General features: G+C 36.2%; 1 protein-coding gene across 1 annotated transcript in view; it reads left to right on the forward strand.

Annotated features, from left to right (window-relative positions):
* The window catches only part of LOC139135085 (polynucleotide 5'-hydroxyl-kinase NOL9-like), a 50,691-nt gene extending 39,351 nt beyond the window's left edge, over positions 1 to 11,340 (forward strand). Inside the window, exons 10-12 of the mRNA XM_070702315.1 lie at positions 4,716 to 4,797; positions 4,898 to 5,028; positions 5,553 to 11,340. Of these exons, the coding sequence (XP_070558416.1) occupies positions 4,716 to 4,797; positions 4,898 to 5,028; positions 5,553 to 5,681 (342 nt within the window). The 3' untranslated portion in view covers positions 5,682 to 11,340. The remainder of the gene's footprint in view (positions 1 to 4,715; positions 4,798 to 4,897; positions 5,029 to 5,552) is intronic.
* Positions 11,341 to 14,102: the final 2,762 nt, after the last annotated feature.

Raw genomic sequence — 14,102 nt, forward strand, 5'->3', positions numbered from 1 at the left:
CACATATCTAATTTTGAGCGAGCCAATAGAGCTAGAGGTCTGATTTTTGGTATGTAGGGATAACTTAGCAATACAATTTTTTGACAAAATGTCACGTGACCTCGGTGACCTTTGACCTCAAATATACATATTTGTCCATAATTCAGGAACCACAATGCTACACCCTTCATATATGGTATGATGGGACACCTTATGATGCCACATATTGTACCTCATCAGTTATGTGCATATCTAATTTTGAGCAAGCCAATAGAGGTAAATATATGATTTTTAGTATATAGGGATAGACTATAGGATAGAAATTTTTTGACAAAATGTCATGTGACCTCGATAACCTTTTACCTAAAATACACGATTATGTCAATAAATAAGTAACCACAAGTGCTATGTCCTTTATATTTAGTAGGATGGGAGACCTTATGACAACACATGCTTTACCTTGTTAATTATGCCCATATATAATTGTGGGCAAGCCAATAGAGCTAGAGGTCTGAATTTTGGCATATATGGATTAATTAGCAATACAATGTTTTATTTTCAAAATGTCACGTGACCTTGATGACCTTTGACCTTGAATATGCATATATATGCATAACTCAGTAACCACAAGTTCTTTACGCTTCAATTTTGATAGGATAATAGACCTTAAGATGTCACATCTTGTACCTCATTTATTATGCACATATGTATTTCTTGGCTGGCCAATACAGCTAGAGGTCTGATCTTTTTTCCGGATTTAGAACCATAACTTAGACATGCCTCTTGTTTCAAATTGGGAACAATGACATAGACCTATGTGTCCATAGATCTGAACATATACACTCCAGTGATACTTCTTAATGACCTCATTTCCCTGCCCCATCAAGACTAATACTCCTATTACAAGTGGGGACTATGTCATTGTCAATGACTTGTTACCCTATAGCATAACTATGGTAAAAGTTTAGTAAGTTTGGTTAATTAATTCTAATTTGCATATTTAATGAATTTTTGTAATAAGACTACCAGTATACTCAAGAACTTCTTAAGCAAATGTGATGGCCATACTTTTATCAGCTTGTAGAAACATCATAGTTAAGAAACAATTATTTTTAAAATAATGCTACACCATGAATACTGTTTTATGTGTGATTATTTTTTTTCAATAAAATAAAAAATGTGTTCAGTGGGTTTTCTCATAGGAGTGTACGTTAGCAGTAAGGGGTTCGTAAAGTTGTGTTTGCGGCGCCATCTAGTGGTCAGAACCAGTAAGGCCTTTCAACCTCGCTCTCATGCATCGAGCAGCCATACTTTCTGTGTGTCGCTACGAGATTCAGTTTCTGCTACTTCTATCTACAGTCACACCAGTGCAGCCAGTACGACATTTGGTAAGAGGTTTATTTTTGTATCCGTATTTAGAGCATGTGTTAACTTTGCGTGTACCGATAATATCTGTGAGTGAATGAGAGTTGAGAAGCTGTGTGCAGAAAGAAACGGCCTCGAAAGTTATCCAAAGCACGTCACTGATAAGTCGTGTCAAAACATGTGGCAACATCTCACCACACATCGAGTATACAATATGGGCCCTAATTATGGTCTAGTTTAAAAAGAGTATCTAAATTTACGAGGGATCGACTGTAATTGTGTTTTCAATATTCACGGAGTTCATTCAAAAAATGTTAGTCGCGTGATGACGACGCCATTGTTTTACAATTAGGGCTTGGGCGTGCATTAAAAACAACCGTTCCCCTGATTTCTACCACACTTGGGATTCTTATAGTGGAAACTGAAAGTTCAACCCCGATTTGCGAGAATTTTTGGTTGTTTTTGGGCCCCCTGTAAGGTTGTGCCGTCACGGACATAGCGGAGTAAGCGAAATGTGGTGTTTACATGGTTCAAACTAGGATATATTTTCATTTTAGCATACCGAGTCTGAAAACAAATGACCCTCCTGGTTTCACTTTAGTAAATTACTATATCTTGTATTTTCACTGATATCGTGAAACTTGCCAAAATGTTCGGATAGAACTTGTAGACCACGCCGTTTTCCCGTTAAACACAATTCCCCGAATGGCGTCATTTGTTATGCCCAATCAGATTGAGCGTTCTTCTGCACGCTTTCCAATACATTCGACATTACATAGTACAAGATATCGTAAGACGTAATCGTTGCTATGATTGGCGGAAGCGTTTTCATGCCCTTCGGCATGTCGATAGGGCCATTAGGTAAATTTTCTCAGTAAACGCAATATCAAGAGAAATACGAGCGTGCGGAAGTGGGGCAAAGAATATGTAAAGACATTTAACACTTCTAAATAAACAACAATTATCAAACGTTTATAACCCATGTGTTGCAAAATGTAACTGGCGCATTTTTCTTTCCGACCATTGTACGGCGGTGCACGGACAGTGGGCTATCGCCACCGGAAATATTCACAATATAGCTAGGCATTTCTGTGTTCAAGATATGACGGTCGATGAATTTCATTCGGTTGTAAAACGAATTTTAAAATTACCCCTCTGTGTCATAGTGTGGCGTTCAAATTATGGCTAAACATTTCAGTTTGAAATGTTGAAAAATATAGTGTAGTCCACAGTTTGTTTCAACATATGCATATTTATTACTGGTATGTTATTTCATTTCAATAATTTAGCCCATCTTTAGTGTGTATTTTTTTATTTCTTTAGTCCATATTTGTTTAGCAGTGTTCTAAAATTTCTGAACAATTTGCAAATTATTCTGATGATATTTCAGATGCATATATTTGTGGTGATGATAACATAGTTGGTACTTTGTACAAAGATTGTAAATTTTGTGCAGTCCAGCTGCAATTGAAACATCAACTGATAATGGTGTATTAGTTTCCTATTGGATTTATATGTCAGAATTGCACAAATCTGTGCTGAATTAGAATAATGACACTGATCAAGAATCCCATCTGATTTCAGTTTTACAGTGGCTATTGGGAGAATGTTGTTCACAGAGGAAATGCATAATGTGCATTGAATGTAAAATCAAAATATTTAATATGAATTTAAATCATTTTAGTGAATCATAGCTAGACAACCTATCTCTGACATATTTTCTTTCTTTTGCAGTACTGGTATTCACTGTGTCTTTACTGCAGCTGCTAATTAAAAAAAGAGCCAAAATAAATCAGAATACACACACTTAGTACACAGACATTTGACAACAACATCCAACAGTGACATTGACAATACTGTTAGTTCTAGAATATACAGAATATTATCTCACATAGTGAGTGTCTGAATATTATTCTGAATTGTATTCCAAAGCACATTCTGAAAGGACTCTTCTGGAATATACAGAATATTATCTCACATAGTGAGTGTCTGAATGTTATTCTGAATTGTATTCCTAAGCACATTCTGAAAGTAACTCTTCTGAAAATTTCACATTCTTTGCCACTGCACCATCTCCCTAATACATACTGATGACCCACGGTGTCCACTCAAGTCTCACTTTGATTCTTTAGTGTTTCGGTTGAGACGAAAAAAATAAGTTCCGATTTGAGTGCTTCCGAGTGACCCATGTCTGGTACTTTTGGGGGACATTGTTTCTAATTTGCGTCAAAAGACGAAAGAACGCACTCTTGGCAAAACACTGAGTTGGCTCTGAACTTTCTGCCCTCAAGCAAGTGAGGGCTAGTGTTGCGCTAGTCCGTATTAGAAATCAGTTTGTCCTAGGCATCGGGCAAGCGTATTTTTCAGGCCCTGCGATCTCAACATTCCGTGTTGTTGTTCATCTTAATGATAGTCCCAACCACCGTGTCCCAACGTTCAGTGTTGCTGTTCATGCAGCTGATCGCATCGCGGTCCCAACCTTCCGTGTTGTAGTGCATTTTAATCACGGTCCCACTTACGTTTTATGTTACTGTCGATTTGCATTGCGGTCCCGACGTTCCATGTTGTAGACCAGTGCATTTTAATGGCAGTCCCACTGCAACATGGAAGGTTGGGACCGCGATGCAAATCAACTACCTTCAATGTTGTAGTGCATTTTAATTGCGATCCCATTTACGTTCCATGTTGCTGTCGATTTGCATCGCGATCCAGAATCATGTAATTTTCAGTGTTAAAATAAAGACAAGTGGATACAGGGTTGATGTGTTGATAATTTATTCTTGTGCATGCAACCGACAACGTCTTCCCATAGTGAAGGAGGACATTGTACTGATCATGTAAGCGGAAACCCTAGAAGTTACCCCCCTTGGGGAGCTTACGGAGGTGTGAAATAGTTACTTCCAGTTATGAGATACGGCATCGGGCAAACTTCTGAAAGCCGAAAAAAGTCGACTGGAGAGGCTTGGGGGACACGCCGACATTGCATTTTTCTTTTGCCATATTTCATAATCACGCGTGCTAAACGAAAAAAGAAATGAACATATCTGTTTTATAGACCATCAACTGTATTTCTGAGATTTTGCAGCATGGGCGTTTCACCAGACCTTTAACATTCACATATCTTGGAAATTGCTATGTTTATGACTGTATCATCTAAATTGAAACATTGACAATGTTGAAACAATGCCCTCATTCATATTTCCATCCATGTTTATAGCTACAGTTCTATAATGCAGAGGTCTAAGATTGCCTATTTGCCTATTTGTTGAAAGAACTTCTAAAGTTGTGATCATGAAAATAGTGTTGTTTTTTTTTGAGGATTTGACTTGTCAAATTTGCTTTTCATTTACAATCATTTTTTTCTCATTTAGATGGAGGAAGCACACACTTCCACAAATAAAGACTTCCCTGTGTTCTTCTCTGAGACTCCTGTCTGCCAGTGTTTGGGCTTCGGTAAGTGGCACTTCCTGACTTATGAAGTTGTACTGCCCTCATAGTTGATATTGCTTTTTACTTTGTTTTCACATCTCATGCTTCCAATTTTCCCCCACAGGTGTGATTAGAGGTATCGATATGAAGAAGCGATGTTTCTACATTTTGACACCGGTGTCATCAGTCAAGCTGCCAAAAGTGAACACACTTCTCAGAGGTGCCATGCCAATTCCTAACGACATACTACTTCAGGTAGGGCAGATTCTCTGACAGCTTGGATCAAGTGTAGAATCAGGTCTCTGTGTTTGCATGAGCCAACTTGGCAGTTTTAGAGGTGATTCAGTCAACATCAAGGTGATAAACAGTGATGTCGTTTCTGCTGTCAAGGAAGGTTAGATGTGTTCTCATGGATCAGAGGAACATTAAACACTGATTGCCAATGTCAATGTCAATGCTGAAATAAAGATCATTTTATGGGACTTGCTTGGTTGTCCTCTTGTCATTTGCCAGTCAGTTTTGTTTAACGTGCATCAAGCGCTGGATTAAATACCATTAACACTGTGAAATTCACTTCACATACATCAGTTGGGGAGTTAGTCAGGGCATGGTAGTCACTCATCAATGGTTCCGACAGCTAATTGATAAAAATAGTTATTGGAAAACAAAACAAACTGACCGACTGTAAATAGTACTCCCTGTCATGTCCATGTCAGTCCAGTCAGTCAGCATTGCAACTTTTGATGATCATAACAGGCAGGGTTTTTTCCATTTTTCAGGGTGAAGTTGATGACCAGAAGCCGTATCTTACCTCAGAGTTCTCATACACTATCACTGGAGCTGGGGCTGTCAAGATTCGGAAGAATTTACTCAGGAAATGCATTAAACTGAAAGGGAACATAATGTAGAAATTGCCGTACACCGGGACAAATAGAACTAAAATACACTCTCACCCTTTCAGCAAAAAATATTGGTTCAGTGTCATCGCTTTGTGTGGGTGGGTTTCACACAAAACAGCTGTGAAAGTGGCAGATGTGCAAAACAGGGCATGTAACTCTTGTATCAGTCATAAACAGAATCGTAACAGTTTAAAGATATCTTCTCTAACTCATTCAAAATCATATCTCACAAATACTGCTCAGCTGTCATGTCAATGATGACAAAGTGCACAAATAACTGTCTCTGTCATTCAGCTATTTAAAGGGACAGAGTCGCCCATTTTTTCATAAATTTTGTTTGATACAAGATACTAAGGGCGACATTTTTAATTTTTGTGTTTCCCATCTCCCGACCGACCGTAAATTTCAGCTCCGACATGAAAATAACAAAACCTTTTTTACTTGCGCCGCCTCTGAGGCGATCATCCTGGCATGTATTTTTCATCTAGGCTGCACGATTGTACGATTCCCTTCTTTTGTGTGCTGGGCGCCGCCAATTGGAAGGGTGACCCATCGCGCAGTCTGCACTGAGCTGAGCTCAGTAACAGATCCATTATCGGCACCTGTTAATAGTGTGGCAACAGGCATTGGATAATGTAACAAGAACATGTACATGAGGGGAACTAATTGTAGTTTTGTTAGATTTTGCATATGAAAGCCTGTCAGCCAGTTGAGAGTTACGTTCACAAAATTTCATTGCCTTATCTCAATACGATTGAGAAAGGAAGACAACTGAAGTTTTTGTGCATGGTATGAATGTCCACAAAACTATGAAAATAATTCTGGTAGCAAAATTTGACTCAAAAAATTGGACTTAACTGTTACAGAAAAGTACGTTTTCAGTTCAGTACCGGCGGAGTTCAGTGATTGGCATTGGCATTGTGACGGGACTGCATGCGCAAGAAGGCTGTGATGTCAATGTGTCCAGTTTTTGAATTAAATGAACAAGCACTGACTTTATTTTCAGGCAAATAAACCCTAAAGTTAACTTTCGGTGACAACCAGCCTTTCTGTTTTTCATTTTCTCATTCTAAAACGACTGACAAAAAGCAATTGGAGCAAGTCTGACATCGAGAAACTCCGCATTCAAAACATGGCTGAGACCTCCTAAGTTGTTCGTTTTAACTCTACTGAGTCTGCGCACAAGACTACAAGACCAGCTAGGTCACTAGAAAAAGACAGCTACCTGGTTTGTATAGGGCATTGTTGATCCAAACTTTATAGTGGTTAGGGATGATATAAGCACAGTAAAAACATGACAAACAAGAAAATTTTTTTCAGAAGCTACAAAACATTCCTTTATAACTACTAAAGATTTTTTCTTGCTTTGTGTAAGTGCACACAGTTCAATTAAAAATGAAAAAACAATCCCTTGCAGGTACAGTGGAAATGGTTAGCTGTTGTTATTATGCTTGAATTTCCTTCAAGCCTTAAGAAAGCAAACATACAGAATATTTACAAACAAACATACTGAATACTGTAGCATACAAAATAAGGAATATTAATGAGCCATCCGCCACTCTTGGAAGCCCTATAAATTCACAACAGTGATACTCAAATTTGTTGACTTTTGAAAAAATCTTATAGAGGATGGTGTTTGCAGCAAGCAGCTTGGATTGTGTAAGCAAGTGATTTATGGCTTGTAGTATGTGTATCACAAGTGACATCATTGCAACATTAAAACTTACGTGTAAAGTATATGTTTCAGTTAAATCCCCCAAATTTTAAAATCCCCCTCAAAATTCCTGTAGAGGGGGACTTGTTCTGGTGTAGCATCCTAGATAAAACACTGCAATGTACTTACAAATTGTAGAGACTAAAATGAGAGAACACTGACCTGAAAGATAAGAAATTGCACTGATAGAATGGACAGAACTTTGAACTACAACAAATACACATTTTTTGTACTTAAAAATTGTACTGACTGCATGAATGTACAAAACATTGAACTGAAACAAGTAGTTTTTTTTTAGCTCACATTTGGTTTTACCAATGTGAGTTTATCGTATAGGCTGAAGTCGATGGCGTCTGTATGTATGTGTGTATGTACAGTATGTCCGTCAACATCAAAAACACGCAAACCGCTGCACGTTTCAGCTTGGTATTTGGTGTGTGGATGCATCCTGGGCTATAGATGGGATTTTGTTCAAATGAAGTCTGCATTGCCAAAATTATGCAAATGAGCTTACAAAATGTGAAAATGGTTAAGAATTAATAACTCAAGAACCGCTTTTTTGATTGCTTTGAAAATTTGTGTGCAAGTACCTTAGGTGAACCTTATACAGTTTTATGAATATTGTGAAGATATCCTTAATTTTGTATTTTTGCTGAATTTTTTGTGATTTTTCTCATTTTCAGTAAAAATTCTTCTACTCTGAAACCGCCAGCCCAATGGCTCTCAAATTTGAGTTGGATCTTTGCGAGGGTGTTACTCTTCTAATTTGTTGAAATTATGACAAAATTGGGAAAATTACTATTTTTGTGCAATTTTGTCATTTTTGGTCAAAAAATCTTAGACAGTATTTCCTTTTTAAAACCCCTGGACAGACAGCTTTTATATTTGGTACACAGACGTACAGAGATGACAATAGTTAGATATGTGGAAATTGTCCTGAAATATAAAAAATTGTATTTTAAGACAATATTGTCATTTTTGGTCAAGAAAACTTTATCTCAACATTACTTGTTTGATAGCTTTGTAATTTGGTATAAAGTCCCTTGTTTGATAGCTTTGTAATTTGGTATAAAGTCCCGAAAGATGTTATTAGATAAATTTTCTGCTCAAAGTGTTGGGAAACCCCAAAATTTGTATACATGTATTTTAGGTACTTTCTCAGTTTGTGACTTTAAATGACCTACACCAACCCAGGATATGTTGTGAGACAATTTTGAAGGCTGTGAACATAATTTTGTCATATTTAGTACCAATTTGTAGGAAAATTTGATCCAGAAAACAAAGCTGAGGTGATTTTTTTCATTTTGGACCAATTTTTGCAACTTTTCTATGTAAGACATACAAGAACTGATGAGAAATTTGGATCCAGGATAATTCCAGATGTTGTAATCACCGCCCACAGTGGAAGGCATTTCACTATCTGTAACTAACTTAAGTGCTGTTTACATTAGAATGATAACACTCATGGCATTAATTAAAAATCTCTAAGGTTGTAAATGTACTTCCTGTCATTTGGTCTTATGTAATACCAAGGGGTGGAACATTTGATATTCAGGAGGGGGTAGGGTCTAGAAGATCGATGATGCAGCATTACTTTTTTACCAGATCCCTTGTGCATTTTTTGCCCACTCGTACTCCCACCTTTTCTTTTTATCAAGCCTTCTCTGTTTTTCGTTGTTGACATTTGCTTATGTATTTAGGATCTGCTTCTCCCATTGCTATAGAAGTTGATATGCATGTTCCTAAAGATGACCTCCAGTACCTAAGTTGGAGACCTTATTTGCTTTTGTCATTCTTGTTTTTCCTGGTTTAAATATTTCTCGAATGGACCAATTCAAACCGAATGTGAGCACATAGTGTCCTTGACGGTATTTTTATTTTGGTCTTGTTTTTTATTCCGCCCGCCCGACCTGCTTGAGTATTTTTGTGGAGATGAGAAACAAATAAAAAAAAAGATCACCCTTATATTGTTTGACATGTTAAAAGATACTGATTGAACGGATCACCATGTATATATTCGATCCCGATTTTAGACAAATTAAATGAAACCATGGCGAAAATGAATTAATGGTCATGGCCATTAATTCATTTTCGTGATGGTTTCTTGTATCATATCTAAAACCGAGGTCGAATATATGCATGTTCACCCATTTATTCAGTATCTTTCAACATGTCAAACAATATCAGTAGTATCTCGTATCAAACAAAATTCATGAAAAAATGGCCGACTTTGTTCCTTTCATCTGAGCACACTGCTAATAAAAAATTATTCCCAGAAAAAGTGACATGTAAGCTTCCAAGATGCTAAAAATAAAAAGTTGTCCATATTTGTTCAAAATTGTCTACTGTGATTAGCTGTATCAGCATCATTTTGTTTATTTCCCTAGGACGTGAGCTCTCCTTTGGAAAGGATGTCTGATTTCATTGGGGAAGTGAAAGTTATTTGTCCATGTTGAACATCATGCCATCTGCCATCGAATTGCTATTGAAACCCCAAAAAACCGGATTTCCTGTATAACAAAATAAATATAATTTTTTTATTTTATGAAAGTACCAAAAGCTTTATGACCTTTTTCTAATAAATGGGTGGATATGAATGAAGAAATTGTTAAGTCAATGAACTTGGCATTTAGAAGAAAAGCTTGTGTGTCTGTGTTCTGTGGCAGTTCTGGTCTCTGTCAAATAATGTTCCAATGAGCTGTCACAACAGAATCATCATCAGTTGGACTGAAAATATGGCAGTTTGTTTGATAATTATATAAATCTAGACGATTTCTCAGTAGTATAGGCCACTTTCAATATTCCTCTGGTTGTCCCCGTTTTTGAAGTACAAAGTCGCTGGGAAGCCAAGTGTTGTTACCTATCCTGAAATGTTATCAAATGGTGCAGAAAACTATATTGTGAATATTTTACATCGTGAGGCAGAAAAATATTTCAACAATTTATGTTGTACGTTTCTATATTATATGTACAGTGTATTTAATTTGCACCGGCGTGTCATCCTTGTTTTTGATAACTTCTGAACAGAAAAATGAATCTAAAACTTTGAAAAAAAAATAAGCAAAGATGGAATGTTAAATATTTCTATATTTCTATCAAGAAGTTTTGTGTTCATAAATTGCCCTGTCCAACATTATGACAAGGGCATCTGCTTCAGCAAAGACAGTTTGGACAAATGTATATTTGTTCACATTTCAAGTGATTGTCCCTCACTTCCATGGAAGACATTGGAAAAAAAGATCAAGTCACACGACTCAACCAAACATTCTTACAGCTTAAGACAGTGGGTGCTGTTTGCGAACCAAAAGAATAAAACATTTAACATATTTGCCGATGTTTTGCTCAAAGCAAATTGCCTGTTACTTCATGATGTAAAGATACATGAAAATCTTCCCATCCAAGTATAGTCCAGTCAAAATAGGGTTAGACCCACCACAAATTGCAACAGATTTTTTTCTTTAGAATGCATTTTGGAGAGGTACCCAGAACAACATATTAAAAGTTTACTCGAACCTACCTTGGGGAAATATGTCTAATTTGCATAAATCAAATATGGCTGCCAGCCGTCCTACAAAATAACATAATTGGCCATATATCACATGTTAAACAAGCTATTCAGTGATTTCAAAGTCTGACACTACTTATTTGGCACGAAGGATCATTTTCGAGATAAGGTGTTGTGTATGGGTACTTCGTTAATTTGCATAATTCCAATATGGCGGCTAACAATCCTAAAAAAATACATTTTTGGTGCCATAGCACGTATTAAACAAGCTATTTCAGTGATTTTTAAGTGAAAAGTATATTTATTTGGCATGGACAAACAATTTTGGATGTACAATATTCTACACAGGCACTTCGTTAATTTTCATTAACCCAATATGACGGCCAACATTTATACAAAGTACACTTGAGGTCATATACCACGCATTAAATAAGCTATTTCAGTGATTTAAAGTTAAATGTATTTCTTGGACATGAAGAAACACTTTTGGCGTTTCGTTGCTTTGAAAGAGGGTTGACAATTTGCATAAACTAAATATGGCTGCCAAATTAAATAAGGTTCTGGTATAGTTTATAGCACTAGGAACCTATCAAAAAGAAACTTTTAAGTCCTTGGACATTTGTGTTTAATTAAAATGGTGGTTTTTCTATATATATATGACGACTATTAACAAATTTGTTAACCGTCTGAATGATATTTATTCTGAATAACATTGAATTCACCTGTATACGACATTATTTGTAAGTTGTATGGGGGGTTTAACACTATAGAGTGTTAAAACACGTAATCTGATGGCACAAGACCACTAATTCATTTCCCATAGGCCACCACAGTAGCGTTGAGCTCGATTTTCCTATTTTAAAACATTTAGCGGCACGAATCCTCTTAACAGGTGTTAGGTCAATGTCAGCTTGACTACTGATTAATTTTTCGTGTGGGCAAGTCCACGGAAATTTTGAGATAGCGATGAAATAGCGCCTTCAGTGTGTGTTTTTGACAAATTTCAGGCTTATTGTTATGATTTCTATTAGCCCTAGAACTCCTCATATTACCACCAAATGCTTCAGCCATTATTCACAACAGTCTGCATTTTGATTCAGGCAGAAAAATATCTTTACAAAAATTCTTGACGTTAAAGTTCAAACTAAACAAGCATCCATGCAGATATCAAAACTTCAAGGTCTGCACTATTTTCTTCCGAACTATCTTCGTGAATTAGTGATCCTGTGCCTGATATGTTGACTGTAAAGAAAAGACATTTACTAAGTGTTTAGTTTTTAATGTAGACTAAACCTCCTTCTTATGGACGAGTTCATCTGGAAGTACATCTGGCAAATGACACTTTTGTGTATTATGTCACTTAAACAAACGGTCTGATAGTAATTGTGTTTGCTCATTTTATATGAAGTCAGGGCATTCGGTGGGATTGTGAGTTCTTGTGATTTCTGAGTGTATTGTCTGTATTATAATTTGTTGTTTTGGAAATAGATTCTTTAAACGTTTTCTTAATTTCAAACCACTTTTCAGTCAGGGCTTCTTTGATTCTCTCAGTTCTGATGTATGGACTTCATTGTTGTGAAAAATAGACTCTCTTCTTCGGTTCATTTGCTACTATTCGTTCCACTTGCCTTCTTGCTTCACGCACTTTTCCTCCGATGATATGTTCTATTTTCCGTTTTTCGTTGTGTCGGTCTTGTCCGTTTTTCACTACAGTATGTCACGTTCTGTGTAAAGTCATTTTTGTTTTTGCATGTTCTAATGTTCCCCAATGTTTCACTTTTAATGAAGCCCTTCAATGTTGCCGTAGTGTGACATGGCTTTCTGTGTTTTAACTGGATTGTAGCAGTTGCTTTTGTGTATTCCGCTGCTGAAAATTTTCTTTGTTGTGTCGGTGACTTTATAATAGACAATTTGGCCCGAATATGTTATTTCTTGATAAGAGTTTCAACCGAAAATTTAACAGTTGATGCATTTTGTTGAAGATGTTCGATTTAAATTCATTGAGCTTGTGTTGCATTCGAATAAATAAATATTACATCTCAGAATGTCAGCCAAAAGATATTTGTTACCCATGTTGCTGTATTATTCTTATTTCTGTATCGTGAAATGCAATATCAGCTATATCCAGTCAAGCTGGAGACCCCATACAGCAACGTCCCACATATTTGTTTTCAGAATTTATTGTTAAATTCAAACCTGTTGTTTCTATAATTTATTCTAGCATAGCTGGCATATATTTTTTGTGGTTTTCCGATCATGCAATCGTTTCGTAACGTTTCCAGATTTAATGCTTTGTTGACTGAGTCAAATGCTTCATTATGTGATGTACTAGTACTTCCATTTACTCTCTGTCTAATGTTACCAAAGTCGCATTGCTTAGAACTTTGATTTTCTCAATTTTCTGTATAAATATGTTTGTGTATGTTATGTATTTTTGTTGTATTTCCACGTTTGTTTCGAAATGTTAAAAGTTAAGACTTCAGAGTCCACTTATCGAGCGTTGTATGAACTTTATGCTTCGTGATCGAGTTTTGTGTATTTTTGGCAGGAGGTATGAAAGTGGTGTCTGTATTTACTGTTTAATAGATTAAGATATTTATGTGATAATCGATGTGTTTTTTATCGTACATTTTGTTGTTAGGTTGTTTATTTCTTCTGTTCGTTTTGTGCCTTCTGTTGTTAACTTTGTGTAGTATCGCTGTTCTCTCAATTGTTGGTGACATTTCCTTATGTTATCATCAGCATCTAGAGCTATTGTTTGTCAAATGTTTGATTGCTATCTTCTTATTCTTAGATAGAATTTTCAATGCCTTGCATTCTGTAAGCATCATGTGATCCTTGGTTTTTAAAGAGGATTTTCACAAGTGTCAGTAACTTAGCTTTCAAGAAGTTTTCTAAACATTATGTTTTCTGTTGTCCTGTGGTCCATTTTGATTTCAATATGAATGGGAATTTCATGATTTGTTTAAGTCTCATAATATACCGAAGTGTCATCTTTCCAGATGTACATGTTTGCATCGCGTAACAGTTGGATTCTGTTGGGCTGATCAGGTGTTTGAATGAATTTTAAGCCTTTGCTAAGCATATAGTTTTCATTTTTATAAGTTTGTGTATTGATAAGATTTTTATGAGTCTGACATTGTTTGCAACAATGCTAAGTTTAATTTGTGTGTATTGTGGCCTTTGTTATTTTTGATCAAATTATTTTTGT

This window comes from Ptychodera flava, chromosome 6 (genome assembly GCF_041260155.1).
Source record: "Ptychodera flava strain L36383 chromosome 6, AS_Pfla_20210202, whole genome shotgun sequence".
Classification (NCBI taxonomy): Eukaryota; Metazoa; Hemichordata; class Enteropneusta; family Ptychoderidae; genus Ptychodera; species Ptychodera flava.